Genomic DNA, 16,008 nt, shown 5'->3' on the forward strand with positions numbered 1-16,008 from the left:
AATCCATAATACCTAGACTCCTATTAATGTTGAATGGGACAATCTATAATAATTTGATCACAGTGATTACAGGTCTGAAAGGGATAAAATAACATTTTGTCCAACTCATAAAAATCTCACCGGATCATGAACATCTAACTAAGTATCTAGTTTATGTCATATATGTTCCAAATCTCATCACCACTGAAATCTTAGGGTATAGGTATTATCATCCTCATTTAGCAGATGAGAGAACTGAGAGACTAAAAGAAGACAAAACTCTGGATGATTGACACATCTCCAAAGGCAAGACAAACAAAAGCAAAAATGAACTACTGGGACTTCATCAAGATAAAAAGCTTTTGCATGGCAAAGGATATAGTCAACAAAACTAAAAGGCAATCTATGGAATGGAAGAAGGTATTTGCAAATGACATATCAAATAAAGGACTAGTATCCAAAATCTAAAAAGAACCTACAAAACTCAAACCCAACAAACAAAAATTCCAGTCAAGAAATGGGCAGAAGACATGAATGTTTCTCCAAATAAGACATACAAATGGCCAACAGACACATGAAAAAATGCTCATTTCTCACCAACGGGGAAATACAAATCAAGACCACCACCAGATACCACCTCACACCAGTCAGAATAGCTAAAATAAATAACTTAGGAAACAACAAATGTTGGTGAGGATGCAGAGCAAAGGGAACCTTCTTACAGTGCTGGTGGGAATGCAAACTGGTAGAGCTACTCCAGAAAACAGTATAGAGGTTCCTCAAAAATTTATTTTTTTTAAGATTTTATTTGTTTATTTGACAGAGAGAAATCACAAGTACACTGAGAGGCAGGCAGAGAGAGAGAGAGAAGGAAGCAGGCTCCCTACTGAGCAGAGAGCCCGATGTGGGACTCGATCCCAGGACCCTGAGATCATGACCTGAGCCAAAGGCAGCGTCTTAACCCACTGAGCCACCCAGGCACCCAGGTTCCTCAAAAATTTAAAAAGAGAGTTACCCTATGACCCAGAAATTGCACTACTAGGTATCTAACCAAAGGATACAAACATGGTGGTTTGAAGGACCACCTGCACCCCAGTGTTTGTAGCAGCCATACCTACAATAGCCAAAATATGGAAAGAGCCCAGATGTCCATCAACAGATGAATGGATAAAGATTTGTTATGTGAGTGTGCATGTGTTATATGGAATATCACTCAGCCATCAAAAAGAATGAAATCTTGCCTTTTGCAATGGATGGAACTACAGTGTATTATCCTAAGTGAAGTAAGTCAGAGAAAGACAAATACTGTATGATTTCACTCATATGTGCAATCTAAGAAACAAAACAGATTAACATAAGGGAAGGGAAGGAAAAATAAAACAAAATGAAAATGGAGAAGGAGGCATACCATAAGAAAGGCTGAACTCTAGAAAAGAAACTGAATGTTGCTGGATGGGAGGTTGGTGGGGGGAAGGGGTAATTGGGTGATTGGCATTAAGGACATAACCTGATATAATGAGCACTGGGTGCTATATGCAACTGATGAATCACTAAATTCTACTCCTAAAAATAGTAATACAGTATATGCTAACTGAACTGAATTTAAGAATTAAAAAAAAGTCTGTGATTCCTTTGCTAAGATATGCTGAGCTCTATCACAATTGTGTGACTTAAATGAGCTATAAATTAGTGTTCATTCTTTCCTATAGATAATTCTCATTGTTCTTTAGTGTAAATTAACCGAGCCTTATTAAGTGTGGCTAACTGTCAGGCTAAGGATACACAGACAAAACCAAACCCAGAGACCCTCAAAGAGCTCAAACCAATGGAGAAGTTTAATATATAAACAACCTGTTACAGATGAAGGCAATTGCAATGAAAAGATCAAACAGAAGTGGGGTGGTAGCATGGAAGAGTAAAGGATTAACTTCGTTTGAATTTTCTGGGGAAGATTCGTATAGAAAATGACTTCTGAGGGGCACCTGGATGGCACAGTCAGTTGAATACCCACCTCCTGTTTGCAGGGCAGCTAATGGTCTTGGGGTTGAAGGATGGAGTCCTGTGTCAAACTCTGCACTAAGTGAAGAGTCTGCTTGAGTTTTTCTTTCCCTCTCCTTCTGCCCCTCTGCTCAGGCTCGCTCACTCTAACTCAAATAAATAAATATTGAAAAAAAAAGGGATGACCTCTGAGATTATTTTTGAAAGATAAACATGAATTCACGAGATTGGGAAGGGCCAAAGAGCATTCCAAGCATTTGGTAGGTCCTGGAGACTTCTCTGGTCCTGGAGACTGTCCCGCACTGCTGGTGTATAAAGTAAGAGTGGGGCTTGTGGGACCTGAGGCTGAAGAGGCAAAGGCAGATTAAAGAACCTCAAGTGTGCCTGTTACAGCTTGAATTCAGCACAAAGCCACTAAGGAATCATTGGTGGGTTTCAGTTCTCGGAGATAAACTATGTATTATATTCAAGTTTGAAACTGATGATGTTGGTAACAGATGGATTAACCAAACACCCTAAAAGGGCCTCTAGAGATCATACATGATCTGGCTCCTTTGTATTTCTCCAGCTTGATTTTGAGTCATCCTCTTCTGTCCTCTATCTGGTAACACTAAACCACATTCGGCTCTCTTTTCTGGGCATTTGTACAAGTGGTCCCTTTGATTGGAAATTCTTTCTTTTCATTTTGAGGGTCTAACTCTTCAACTTATCTTTTAGAGCTTAACAGGAAGATAATTTCTGTTGGAAAGCTTGCACTAACCCTCAAAAATTGGAGCTACCCATCTACCATATGGTACTTAGTCTGCTTGTACTTCCCTTCTCAAAGCACTTACTTCACTGTCACGTGACCAACTGCCTGTTGATTTTCTCTCCAGATACTGTGAATTTTCTAAGGGCAAGCTTGATGGCCTGTGTATCTACAATACCTAGTGCAGCCCTGCAATACAGACAGTGTTTGAAAAATAGCTCTTGAATGGGTGCTGAATATCAAGTGTGCAGCTAGCAGTAGATCAATTGGGTGACCAATGATAAACGTCTGAACTGAAGAGGGTTAGGATCACTAACAATTGGTGACTTACCAGAGTTAAAGAGGAAAGAAAAAAAGGAAAAAGATTAAGTAGTGAAGGATAGTTACCAATTTTTAAGAAAATAGGTAGGACAACACAACCATGGTTGCCTATAAACTCTCTCTCTCTGACCTCTCTCCTATTGCTCCTACCTCAGTTTTCCCAAAGTGCGAGACATACTCTTGCTTCAAAATGGGCAACTGCTGTTCCTTCATCCTGGAAAAATATTCCCCAAATGTCCCCATGGCTTGCTCCCTCACCACCTCAGATCTTTGCCCAAATGGTAACGCTATAGTGATGGCTTCCCTGAGCATCCCACTTAGAATTATAACCCTATCCGCATCTTGGCTCTCCTTGGTCCTCTTCCCTCCTCTATTTTTCCCCACAGAATTTATATCAGACACACAACATATTTATTTGCTTTGTCTTTTCCACTACAGATGTGTTCCCTGAGGGGTAAATATTTGTTAATTTGTTTACTTCACTACTGTACCCTCAGGGCCTAGGACATAGTAGGCATTCAATATATGTTTAATTAATGATTGAACAAGTGAATTAACAGTAGCATCAACAGCGGTACAGAGTGGGGAAAAAGTATGCAGAAAATGATTATGTGCACTTTTAAATATGCTCAATTAGAAGAGGTCACTGAGAAGAAAGATAAAATTGGAAGAGTAGCAGGGGGACCCTGGGTTTGCTTTATCCCTCAAACAGAGGAGCTCAACATCAAATCATTTTGAACAACTAGGAAATAGATTTGAGGATTAAGAAAATAATCTGCATAACTGGAGGGAAAGTGGCAGATGTGAGGTTTGGAGCTATGAACTAGGGGAGAGAAAAGCTGTGGTGCTGGGAAAGGGAGGGAGCCATTTTTTTAGAGTGAAGCCAGGGAGAGAGGGAGAGGGCAGGAGAAAGAACAGCATATAGGGTTCCTGCAATATGCTGGGGGGAGGGGATCCCCTGAATGACACTGAGAGAAATCAGTCCCCCTCCTGGAGTACATGTGGAAGAGGGATTTTGCTTTTCTGAGGACAAAAGGCCCCCTAGGAGCCACTGAGTGGCTGTTTAGCAGCAGGGGACAGAAGCATGTGTAGAGGGCAGATATGCTGGTCACAGCTTTCCACTGTGGGGCCCAACAGACTCCACTCTGTGTGACTGCTTTTATGGGACAGAATGGTGCTGGGCAAGCTGCAAGCCTCTCCTCCTAGGGAGAGAAGCAGGTCCACACCTTGCTGGGTCCTTAAAGATTTGGAGTTTTCAATACCAGCCATGGGACAAAGAGAAAACACATAACTGTGGCATAGGGTGTGCAGATGGCCAGGCATAGGGAACTTGAGGTGCAGTGATAGGATGAAAGCCTGGAACACAGGAGAAGTTGTTCACTTTTTTATCAGGGCCTCCTAAACAGGAGCAGCTGTGAGTTTTCCCCCAGGTTAAGAGGGTGGGGTGATAGGATCTTCCACACATTCCCTTCCCCCCACCACCATGGTTGGACTTAAGAGAGAAACAGAACCTCCAGGGGAGGCTGGAGTCCCTTACACCAAACCCTGCCCTTGTGCACCCAGCAGGGGCATGTTTCCTAAGGCAGGTCTGACTGTGAACCAGCACAGGGGGCCTCTCCCTCAGAACAACATACGCTGCCCCACATGTACCAGGTCTACTAATCACAGAGTGCTCTAAAGCATCAGCTTCAGTTCTGGTGGAAATAGGACCAGGTTTTCTTTTCTTAAGAATTCTTTTATTTCTTTATTTTTATTTTCTTATTCCTTTGGCATTAGGCTTATAGTTTTTTGTTCATTTGTTGGTTTGTTTCTTTTTTGCCTTTGTAGGATCAGCCTTCCCACCCCCCCTTTTCCTTCCTTCTTTCTCATTATTTGGAATCAGGGTTATAGTTGTTTGTCTGTCTGTTTTTTCTTCCTTTTCCTTTTCTCTTTTCTTAGATCAGCCCCCTCTTTTTTAGTTTTTTTTTTTTAATTAGGCTTATCTCAACAAACAAATCAAAGCACACCTAGTGAAAGGTTCAACCACCTCCCACTGCAAGCAAGGAGGAAGTCTGAGCAAACTGACCTGTGGAAAAGGGCAGCCAAAACACAACATCAGAGTGCACACAGCATCCAACAGAAACACTTCCTGAAGTGCAAGACCCTGGACAGTGTGTGATCCCTTCTTAATATAGTATTCCTCTTAGGAGCAGGAAACATAACATTCTTTCATGACATGCAAAAGACAGAAACCTAGACATAATGACAAGACAGAGGGATTCTCCCTAAAAGAAATAGCAGAAGAAATCACAGCCAGGGATTTCTCAAAACAGATATAAGCAATATATCTGAACAAGAATTTAGAATGACAGTCATAAGAATACTACCTGGGCTTCAAAGCAGCATAGAAGACACCAGAGAAATCCTCACTGCAGAGATAAAACTAGTCATGCTGAAATAAAAATGCTATAGCTGAGAGGCAGAACCAACTGGATGTAATCACAATGAGGATGGAAGAGGCAGAGAACCAAATAGGTGATACAGAGTGAAAATTATGGAAAATAACAAAGCTGAAAAGAAGAGGGAAAGAAAACATCATGAATACAAACTTAGGGAATTTAGTGATTCAACAATGTGCAATATTATCTGTATCACAGGAGTCTCAGAAGAATAAAAGTGTGAAAATGGGGCAGAAAGTTTATTTGAACAAATTATAGCTGACAACTTCCCTAATTGGGGGAAGGAAACAGGCATTTATGTCCAAGAGTCACAGAGAACTCCCCTCAAAACCCAAACAGAACAGGTCAACACCAAGATATATTAGAGTGAAACTCACAAAACAAAAAAGATAAGGTGAGAATTCTGAAAGTAGCAAGGGGCAAAAGGTCCTTAACCTACAAGGGTGGACACATAAGGTTAGCTGCAGACCTGTCCACAAAAACATAGCTGGCCAGAAATAAGCAGCATGATATATTCAACACGCTGACTGGGAAAAATAACACAGCCAAGCAGCAAAGCTATCATTAAGAATGGAGGGAAAGATAAAAAAGAGTTTTCAAGATAAGCAAAAACTAAAGGAGTTCATGAACACTAAACCAGCTCTGCAAGTAATACTAAAAGGGATTCTTAGAGCAGGAAATAGATAACAAAAGTTACAGGAACTTTTTAAACCATTTTTAAAAGGAACACAGACAATCTACAGGAACAGCGATTTTACAAGTAATACAATGGCAGTAAATTCATATCTATCAGTAATTACTCTGAATGTAAATAGGCTCAATGCTCTAATCAAAATACACACGGCTTCAGAATGGATTAAAAAAGAAAAAAAAACCACCAAGATGCTGCTTACAAGAGACTCATTTTAGACCAACTGACACCTCCAGACTGAAAGTGAGGGGCTGGAGGACCAGGCTAATGGACACCATGCTAATGAATCATGCTAGTGGACATCAAAACAAAGCTGGAATAGCCATACTTACATCAGAAAAACTGTATTTTAAACCAAAAACTGTAGTAAGAGATGAAGAAGAGTACTGTATTATAATAAAGGGGTCTATCCAACAAGCTCTAACAGATACAAATATTTATACCTCCAACTTGAGAGCAGCCAAATATATTAATGAATTAGTAACTTGCACAAGCACACTCACTCCTGTGTGCACACATGTGTTCATCAGTGCTCATATTCTGGAGTCCCAGAAGACAACAGCCCCACCTACAAAGGGCTGGGTAGTAGCTTCTCAAGAACTTAGGCTTCGAATTTTCAGTGAAATCCCTTAGTAAGGGAATGACCTTGGCCCTTAGCCATTGGCCCTTGGCCCTTGGCCCTTGGGTGGGAACAAGTTATGCGGATGATAGGGCTATGGATACATCCAAGGGGAGGCACCTACCTGAAGGAGCCTACTGCAAAGTTTCCATCGACAGCCAGGTGCATGATTGAAACACTTAGGTGTCTACCCCTGTCTGGGACATTCCTGGCTTAAAAGTGTTCAAGGGGTGAAGTGGGGTGATATCCCAGGTGTGACAGCATGATCTCAAGATCCCGGTGGTCCCCAGAAGACCAGGTGGGGCCCGAATGCTTCTGAGTTCCCAGACATCAGTTAGGGAAAATGGCCGAAAACCAGGAAGCTACGTCCTGGCTTTCTACTCTGTAAAGCCCTGTACTCCGAATCACAGCATAGTTGGGTGATCACTTTCCTGGGAGAGGTCCAGAAGAAGCAGGAGCTTGGTGAGACCTCTGACACCTCGCAGGTCTGGTGTTGGTCTGTGTCACTGGAATCCATAGAACCTGGAGTGGGTGGTTCCCACCTCCTGGGTGGCTCTGCTGGTTAAGCAACTGCCTTCAGCTCAGGTCATGATCCCAGATTCCTGGGATCGAATCCCACATAGGGCTTCAGCTCCATGGGGAGTCTGCTTCTCCCTCTGACCTTCTCCGCTCTCATGCACTCTCTCACTCAAATAAATAAAATCTTTAAAAATAAAACAAAACAAAACAATTGGAATTGGAACTCAGTCACGTGCCTGAGATAAAAATGCCTCGTCCCTGGCAGGGTGAACCCAGAGTTCTGACAGAATCCGAGGAGATAAGACCGGTGGAATGTTTTTTTCTGTGCAGGCTCACTGAAGAGCTGGGTGTGAATTTTCAGCTCCGGGGTAGGGAGCAGGGTGCGGTGACATTCACCTCAGCCATCGGTGCTGCAAGTCTGCAGGGAGTAAAACAGCGGCACTTACTGGAACCCAGGGCCCGTCTCTGCTGCTTGGGCCAGCTGCAGTTGCACCAGGGGAAGTCCACCTGAGGATCAGGGCAAGAGCCCCTCCCCTAGAAGGCCATCAGGAACAGCTCACCCCTCTCAAGTTCACTGATCAGAGAGGGCTGCAAAGCTGCAGAGCTCAGGGAAATCACTAGGTAGCATTCTTTGTATTTTTATTTTGTAGGCTTTTGTTTATTTTTTCAGGTTTTTCTTACTTTTCATCTCCTTTTAAATAATTTTTATTAGACAGCAAATTCACCTAGAACAGGGAGCCTGAACTTCATCGTGGCTGTTCAGCATAGAACTTTTAGGATTTTCTAATGCTTGTTTCTTCCCCAGATCTATATACTGCACAGGATGTCCAAGGTGTGGCTATAGAGGAATTACTTGGTGTTCCACTGTTTCTTGTGTATGTTTACATCTAAAATAGTCTACCATGTGTCACAAGGCACTGATACAGACTATAAATGCTGCAAGTCATGAGACTTGGGAACAGGGGACAGGGGAATCATTTCCTGAGATCATATCATATGTCATATTGATAGATAGGAGGGAGTTCAGAGGACAGTGATCAGCCAACTGAGAGAACTTAGAAATCATATTAAATAAGAAATGATGAAAAAGGAAGAAAAAATTGTGAACGCAGAAAAGGGAAGATCTTGAGTTGGATTGAGTGTGTACAGAGGGAAGTGGGACAAAAGGGACTCCTTATACTTCACAGGCATTTGAGTAGATGAGTTGACGTGGGGATAGGTTCCTTGCCTGCGTCTTTAGGATGCAGAATAACCATCCAAGGTGCATGTGCTGGGAGGGAGTTTCAGTTCAATAGAAGGAAGAGCTTTCAAGGTGAAAGCTACCAGTGGAGTGGGTGTCCTTAATATTTGATGTATTCTAGTAGATGAGTCCATCCACTGGGGATATCTTGCTAGATAGGCACCTAGTCACATGCTCCTTACAGTCTTCTTTTAAAAGTAATTGACTAGCTCATTGATTAATCACAAAGATTGCCCAAAGAAGTATAACTTTGATTTAAAATGAAATAAAGCTCAGGGATTTATTATAGTGGAGAGAAGCTGGGTCAGATGCCAGTTGAGGAACGGGGCTGGGCAAGACGGAGGAGTTGTGCTGGAGGCCACGGTTGGGAAAAGATCACATGAGAGAGCAAAATACGGTTGTCAAAAGTGGGGCAATGTGTGAAGGTAAGTTTATTCACTTGTCCACTCACTCTACAAGCATTTATTTGCTGGGAGGTTTATATAATGGAAGTCCATATACTTGCTTAAAATAAACGCACTAGAACTGCATGCATTAATAAGGATGTAGCTCAAAAGCTAAATGGTGAACGAAAAAAGCAAGTCATAGAAGAATAGAGAATATAGGATTCCAATAATACCAAGTAGAATAATACATAAAATTAAAAAATGTGTAGAAACACATAAAATGGTGGTAGACCCTTGCACCCTTTGAGCAAAAGAAGGGAATTACTGACTTAAAATTCACGCGATGCGTACCTCTCGTAGGGAGGAAAGGGGTGTGATCAGAGAAAAGCACACAAGGGCTTCTAAGATACCGGAGAAGGTTTGGCTCTTAATTTGGTGGTGGATACACAGGGACTGGGTTCCTTACTCACACGGTCTAAGCACTCTTTTGAATGTAAGATATAGTTACAATGATGAAAAGCAAAGCAAAGAGAAAGCAAAGGTGAGCATTTAGACTGAAGGGACACACAAGGTCTTAAGCAGTATAGATACAGATAAGTCCACATATGGACATAGTGGAGCCCGATGACAGAACATCACACGCACAGAGAGGTATTCAAAACACTGAAAAGCACTTTGACTGACAAAAGACTTATCAGCAAGGACAGATGCCAGCAGCTATGTGAGTGACATCCTCAAACTGAACAGCCCGGGGACACCCCAGCTGTCCGGCATCTACTCCGTAGCCCTCAGCCTGTGGTCTTTGCTGCCCTACCCCGCAGCAGAATCCATTCTCTTAAAAGTCAGCCGTGACACAGACTGACTGAGGGATGTGTTTACAGCCAGTCACCTCTCCAGGAATGTTCTCTCAACAGGGAGATGTTTTCAGCTGGGAAAAAACGTCCCTGTTTTCGGGCAGTCTGTTTCTCTGGAAACAAAATTCCACATCCAACCCCCGGCCTGGAGACTTCCCTGAACTCAAGGGGCAGTGGTGCCACCTCTGACTGGGGCTTGGCCTGGGTCTGTTGTCTGACGACGCTGTGCCTTGGCACTGAGGACTCTCCCAGTCCCAGCCAGCCTGTGTCTGGGCAGGAGGAGGTTTCTCCCTGGGTACAAAGGCTCATGGAACCTCAGAGTTGAGAAGTCCCTTCTGAAGCATCTGGACGCAACCTTCTTGTGAGGTTGGGCCCACAAGCCTGGCAAGCCCTGCGTTCAAATCCTGCCTATGACTCAATGGGGAGCATGGAGAGGGGCAGGTTCTTAAAGCCTTGGTTTCCTTCGGAGTCCAACAGAGACAGCATTTTGCCCTTCCTCATGGGCTTGTTAGGGGGATTGACTGTCATGATTCATGCTCTCAAAAGATACTCAGTAATCCTCAGCTTGACCTGCTCAGAGTAGCCCCCTGGGAGCACGTTGCCGTCATGGGCTCTGGGCCTCTGCCCTACTGTGTCCCTTCAGCCTGCCAATCCAGACTCCCCTGACCCAGTCGTCCTTCCAGAAAGCCTTCCTGCCCGCCAGTATGGGATCCCACTACACTGGTGCTCACCCATCAGACCCAGGCCAGCCCTGGGGCACGACGTCCCCCAGAGCTAGTGTCCTGGACATGGACAGTCCTCCGTGTGGAGACTGGCAAGCTGGAGCCCGCTGTGCTGCCACCTGTTTTTAGAACAAATATTGGGGTGCCTTGTGATGGGGCTCTTTCTCCCCAAACCAGGGAAATGAGCTGCCCCCAGTTCCATCACGCCTGTCCCACTCTTCCCCCACCGTGGAACCATTGGTACATAGCGCCTTAGGCCTCCTTGACTGCCAGGGCCCCAGAGCCTTTTCGTGGCTGGAGTTGAAAATGTTTGATGGAGGTCAGTTTGGTTTTTGATGGACCTGTTGGTGGGATGAAGCCTGGGCACTCCCTGCAAGCCAACACGAAGCCTGAGCCCCTGACCAGTAAGGCAGCGCACAGCCCACGGCAGCCCCTCCCCTAGTGCTCAGAGCTCCCCTTTCTCACTGAGTCCCACTCGCTGGTGTTTCTCTCTCTTCCTGCAGGGAGAGCCCCAAATGTCCTCTCTCTGAGGATCTATCTTGTGTGCCTGGTTAGCTCCATCTTCTGGCGGGCAAGACAGGAGTTACTGACGACGACCTCTATTAGAGCGTCAGATCAAGGGGACTCCCCCTTACCCGACTTTGTGGGAGAGGAGGGGTGTCAGCAGGAAGCCCGGCCCCCTCTCTCACACAAGTTTAACTTGAGGGATACCAAGGTTGGGGTTGGCAGGGTCAGGGGGTCACAGCCAGAAGATCCTGAGGGTGTGGATGAGCTCTGTCCAGTGCCAAAGGCCCTGGTTGAGGCTCTGTCCATCCTGCAGCTTCCATGAGCAGCCGATGTGCATTGTAAAGGCCTCTCTTGCTCACACAGTTCATGTGGCTCTTGCTGTTGCCACTAAAACTCCATCTGCATGAACACTTGTCTGTCACCCACTGACCGGCACTGTCCTTGGAGGTTCGTCCCTGAGAGGATGGGGTTCAGCCAGGAAGGACAGGGAGCAAGCCGAGAGGAGTGGCCTGGCCTGTGCCCCTCTGCTGGCCTGGAGGAGGGTCTGGTTGCGCCAGTGAGAGTCTGGGTGATTGAGCCCGGGGGGCTGGAGTGGCTGGAGCGTGTCACCAGACAGGGCATGGGTGAGGTGTGTTCCAGGACACGGGGCAGGGGAGCATCTGGGAGAGGACATATGAGGGCGCTGTGGGCAGCCTCCCCAATGCTCTATGGTCACTCCCAGGGCCCCGACGTCATCACTGCTGGCTTGTCCTCCTCATGATTTCAGGTCTCATCTATAGAATCCTGGATCCCTCCAAAGCAATGCTTCTTCCTAATGAAGACAGCATAAAGGAGCCAGCAGCCAGTCCCCTAAAAATGTGGGTAAAGCGTGTTCCAGTGTTGGTGTTTACAGGAATCATTCCTAAAGAAACAGACATTTATGGCACAGACGTGCTTATTGCTTACATTATGAGAGTCAAAGAACTGGAAATGAATTAGTTGTTCAACAGAGGGGTTTCCAGAATGCTGTCACTGAGAATGCCCAAGGGGACAGAGGGACAGTGTCTGTCCACTGAGGGGACATAAGGAAGAACAAGAGCACAGCCCCGGAACCTTCCCTGCCCCACTCTGTCACGTACATGTGAGCACATGTGCACACACGCGCACACACACACACACACACACACACACTACATTTAAAGGGTAAGGCAGAGAAGAAGGATGCCGTGTATTATAGGGGATTATTCATTGGTAGAAGAAACATGCCTTCTTTTTTTCATCTTTAAATCATTATTTACTAAATAAACATAGTCTGGATAAAGCCTAAAGAACTCTTTTATGACCTAACTTGTTAGCAAGAGGAGAATATTTAGATATAATTTTAATACTTGATAACATGCCCATTAGAATAGTTGAAACGTAGACTATCCAGAAAAATGAAAGCATGTAAAGGTGTCTCATGGACCCAGACATTTCTCTCATGGTTTCTGCTTTTCAAGGCATGCTTCTAAATGGGAAACCTAGCTCAGAATGAAAATAGTTCATTTGGGGGCTTCCCGTGATCTTTGTTCTTTCAGGAACATTCCTATGTAATAAAATGTTATTTGTATAACAAAGTTTGCAAAGAGGGGAATCACACTTATGTTCTGCAGACACACAGAGAAGGCCATATTGTAGGATTCCAGCAGAGGAAAATCCAAGTCGAGGTGAAGTGGCCGAGACAGAGAGCAGAGCAGCGGTTACAGGGACTGGGTGAGGGACAGACCAGTGAGCGATGAGGAGCGCCGGTGTCTCTGCGATGGAAACGTCATAGAACGACATGGTTGTGCAACACCCTGAATGGACCTAATGAGACCTCCATATCCCACTGCAAAGAATGCGAGTAAAATGTTATGTAAACTCAAATTCTATCTTTAATTAAATCTAGTATGTAATTATATACATACACACAAAAGAGAAGAAATACAAAAAAAGCAATGAGGGGGATGGGAAAGACATGCTTTCTGGTTGTAGCAAGCATGAGGTGCTCCTCTGGAGCGAAGCCTGCTTGCTCCACGGAGGCAGGGGGCGGCAGCTCGGGGGCCGAGCCTGCTTGCTCCACGGAGGCAGGGGGCGGCAGCTCGGGAGCCGAGCCTGCTTGCTCCACGGAGGCAGGGGGCGGCAGCTCGGGAGCCCAGCCTGCTTGCTCCACGGAGGCAGGGGGTGGCAGCTCTGGGGCCGAGCCTGCTTGCTCCACGGAGGCAGGGGGCGGCAGCTCTGGGGCCGAGCCTGCTTGCTCCACGGAGGCAGGGGGCGGCAGCTCTGGGGCCGAGACTGCTTGCTCCACGGAGGCAGGGGGCGGCAGCTCTGGGGCCGAGACTGCTTGCTCCACGGAGGCAGGGGGCGGCAGCTCTGCGGGCGAGCCTGCTTGCTCCACGGAGGCAGGGGGCGGCAGCTCTGGGGCCGAGCCTGCTTGCTCCACGGAGGCAGGGGGTGGCAGCTCGGGGGCCGAGCCTGCTTGCTCCACGGAGGCAGGGGGCGGCAGCTCGGCTGCTTGCTCCACGTAGGCAGGGGGCGGCAGCTCGGGGGCCGAGCCTGCTTGCTCCACGGAGGCAGGGGGCGGCAGCTCGGGGGCCGAGCCTGCTTGCTCCACGGAGGCAGGGGGCGGCAGCTCGGGGGCCGAGCCTGCTTGCTCCACGGAGGCAGGGGGCGGCAGCTCGGGGGCCGAGCCTGCTTGCTCCACGGAGGCAGGGGGCGGCAGCTCGGGGACCGAGCCTGCTTGCTCCACGGAGGCAGGGGGCGGCAGCTCGGGGGCAGGACCCTGCTGGTCATCCAGGAAAGTCAAAAGGCCTTGTGGCTCTTCCGTGGCAGAGAAGTGAACGAGGGCCCTGACGACCATCTGCCCTGGCCCCAACGGGTCAGGGGGGGTCACTGGTCTTCCTATCCCATAGTGAGCAGCTGCAGCAGGGATGGCGGGGACCAGCTCAGGCCCCAGAGGTGCAGCGGGTGCCAGAGTGGCTGCTGGAACAACTTCCCGAGACTCATCCTGATCTGGCTCTGGGGCCGGTGATGTAGCTCCAAGAAGAGAAAGCATCATCAGCTTGATTGACTTCCCTCTCGCCTTTCCCTTTCCCCACCACTCAGCATGGCCTGTGTTCAAGACCCAGCCCCTGGAAGGTGTCCCCAACAGAACCCCATGGGGACAGGGATCTGAGATAACTCACTCCTCTCGGCCCAACTACAATCTACGGAGGCTTCCTCAGGGTGGCCCACCCTGCCTCCTCCTCAGGCCCACATCAGTCAACCCCAGTCCTCCTCACCCCCAGCCTCTGGTTCTGTGGTCTCAGCGCTCTGCCTTTCTGGCAGCAGAAGCTGGGCACGGCGCAGCAGGTCCGAGCCAGGTGCATTGACCTGCAGGTAGGCCAGTAGAGCATGCAAGTTGGGATACTCTGGAGGCTGCACAAAATCCCCTGGATACCTTTCCACCCACATATCCAGGATGGCATAGATGGCCCTGGGGACAGACATAGAGGCAGAGAAGTCAGAGGACAGGGTACGCATCCAAACCAATATCCCAGGGAACCTATGTGGGAACCTGGGCCCCTGGGCTTCCAGCTCCTGTCCGAGACCAGTCAGACTCCTTGTCCACCTGCGACCTGGCAGTCCTGCCTGAGACAGGCCTGCTCCCAGACGGTGGGCTGGCTAAAAGCCTCTGGGAGTGGGAGTCCTTGATCAATGGGGTGAGCATTTCTGGACTTTTTAGGGGAGCTGGACACACTCCTCAGTCTGTCTCCTTGCCCACGAGCCACTTGAATTCAACTGCATGTGTCCAGGGAGGGGTGGTGTCTGGCCTCTTAATTACCCTCACTGCACTCGCCTCTGCTCCGTGAAGATCCAACCGAGGAGGGAACAAAGGGACTCTGTCTCTAGCCAGGCCTTCCCAGGACCCTCCCCATACCTCCACCGTTACCTCCTCTGCCCAGTCACTAGGTGCCATGAGAGTGGGTCTGTTTCCACTGACACTCACCTCCCACAGGGTGTGGGATGGCTGCTGCTCCCTGGGCTCTACTGGGTCACCACTCTCCCTGAGCCCCCTCTGAGCACCGAGTGCAGGTGCCAACAGACTGCTGTGTGATGGTTCCTAAATCCTGCGTTCTGGGTCCCAGAATTGGGGCAGAGAGAGGGCTGGGAGGGGGCAGGGATGGAGCATGACCCACTCAGGGGTTGAAGCTGTCCTCCATGCCCCTCTGCTCACACACCTACCCCAGGTCCACAGGGCACCTTCCCAGTTTCCAGTAGAAGCTCTCAGACCTTTACCGTAAAGCAGGAATCACAGAGGTGTGCGTGAAGGTCCAGTAGCCCCTCGAACTCACAGGACCCTTACTGCCCTGCTGGAGAGGGAAGGCCCTCCTGGAGCAGCCAAAGCTTACTCACATGTCGCGCTGGTCCTGGTGTCCGCCGTCCTCGCCATACGTGGAGTAATAGCGTCCGAATCTAGAGGAGGCCAGGGGGCATCACATGAGATGTCTGTGGATGTTGGCTCTCACCGCCTGACCCTCGACTAGCCTGCAGCCCTGGGGTGCTGTCTGTTCTGTGCAGGGATCCCATTCAGCTCCGAGACAATCGCCTCCACCTACTGGGGCTTCCTGAATGCTTGCTGAATGAAAGGGCCCCAACCAGCCCATCACCGACATCTGAGTTGCCCTGGCCCCTGCTCACCCTCAGGGTTGCCTGCTCTGGATTCACCCACACACAGACCCCAGAAGGAATCTCAGATCTCCCTTTCAGTGGCAAAGGAGCCCAGCTCAAGATCACAGTGAGAGTCAGGAATGAGGCAGAGGTTTCATCATGAGGGGCACAGGAGTGAGCAAAGAGCATGCCCACAGGCCCAACAGCAGACTTTTCCACTGGCGCAGGCTACCAAGTGTTCTTTCCCTACAAGACCCCACTGAATCCCTATAATACCTCTGCCCCAGTTAGGAGCAAGGGACGCTTGGGGAAGCTTGGGGTCCTGCCAAGTCTCACAAC

At 48.0% G+C, this 16,008-nt stretch overlaps 1 protein-coding gene across 1 annotated transcript; it reads right to left on the reverse strand.

Annotated features, from left to right (window-relative positions):
• Positions 1–13,494: 13,494 nt before the first annotated feature.
• Positions 13,495–15,490, reverse strand: LOC309858368 (uncharacterized protein; the record flags this gene model as incomplete). The annotated part of the gene is made up of 3 exons (XM_082751055.1): positions 15,415–15,490; positions 14,301–14,494; positions 13,495–14,055 (listed from the first exon to the last, which is right to left on the reverse strand). Coding segments are annotated over exons 1-3 (757 nt in total), but the record flags the coding sequence as incomplete, so codon positions are not given.
• Between the last annotated feature and the right edge of the window lie 518 nt (positions 15,491–16,008).

Source organism: Mustela nivalis (assembly GCF_964662115.1).
Source record: "Mustela nivalis genome assembly, contig: HAP1_SCAFFOLD_2265, whole genome shotgun sequence".
NCBI lineage: Eukaryota > Metazoa > Chordata > Mammalia > Carnivora > Mustelidae > Mustela > Mustela nivalis.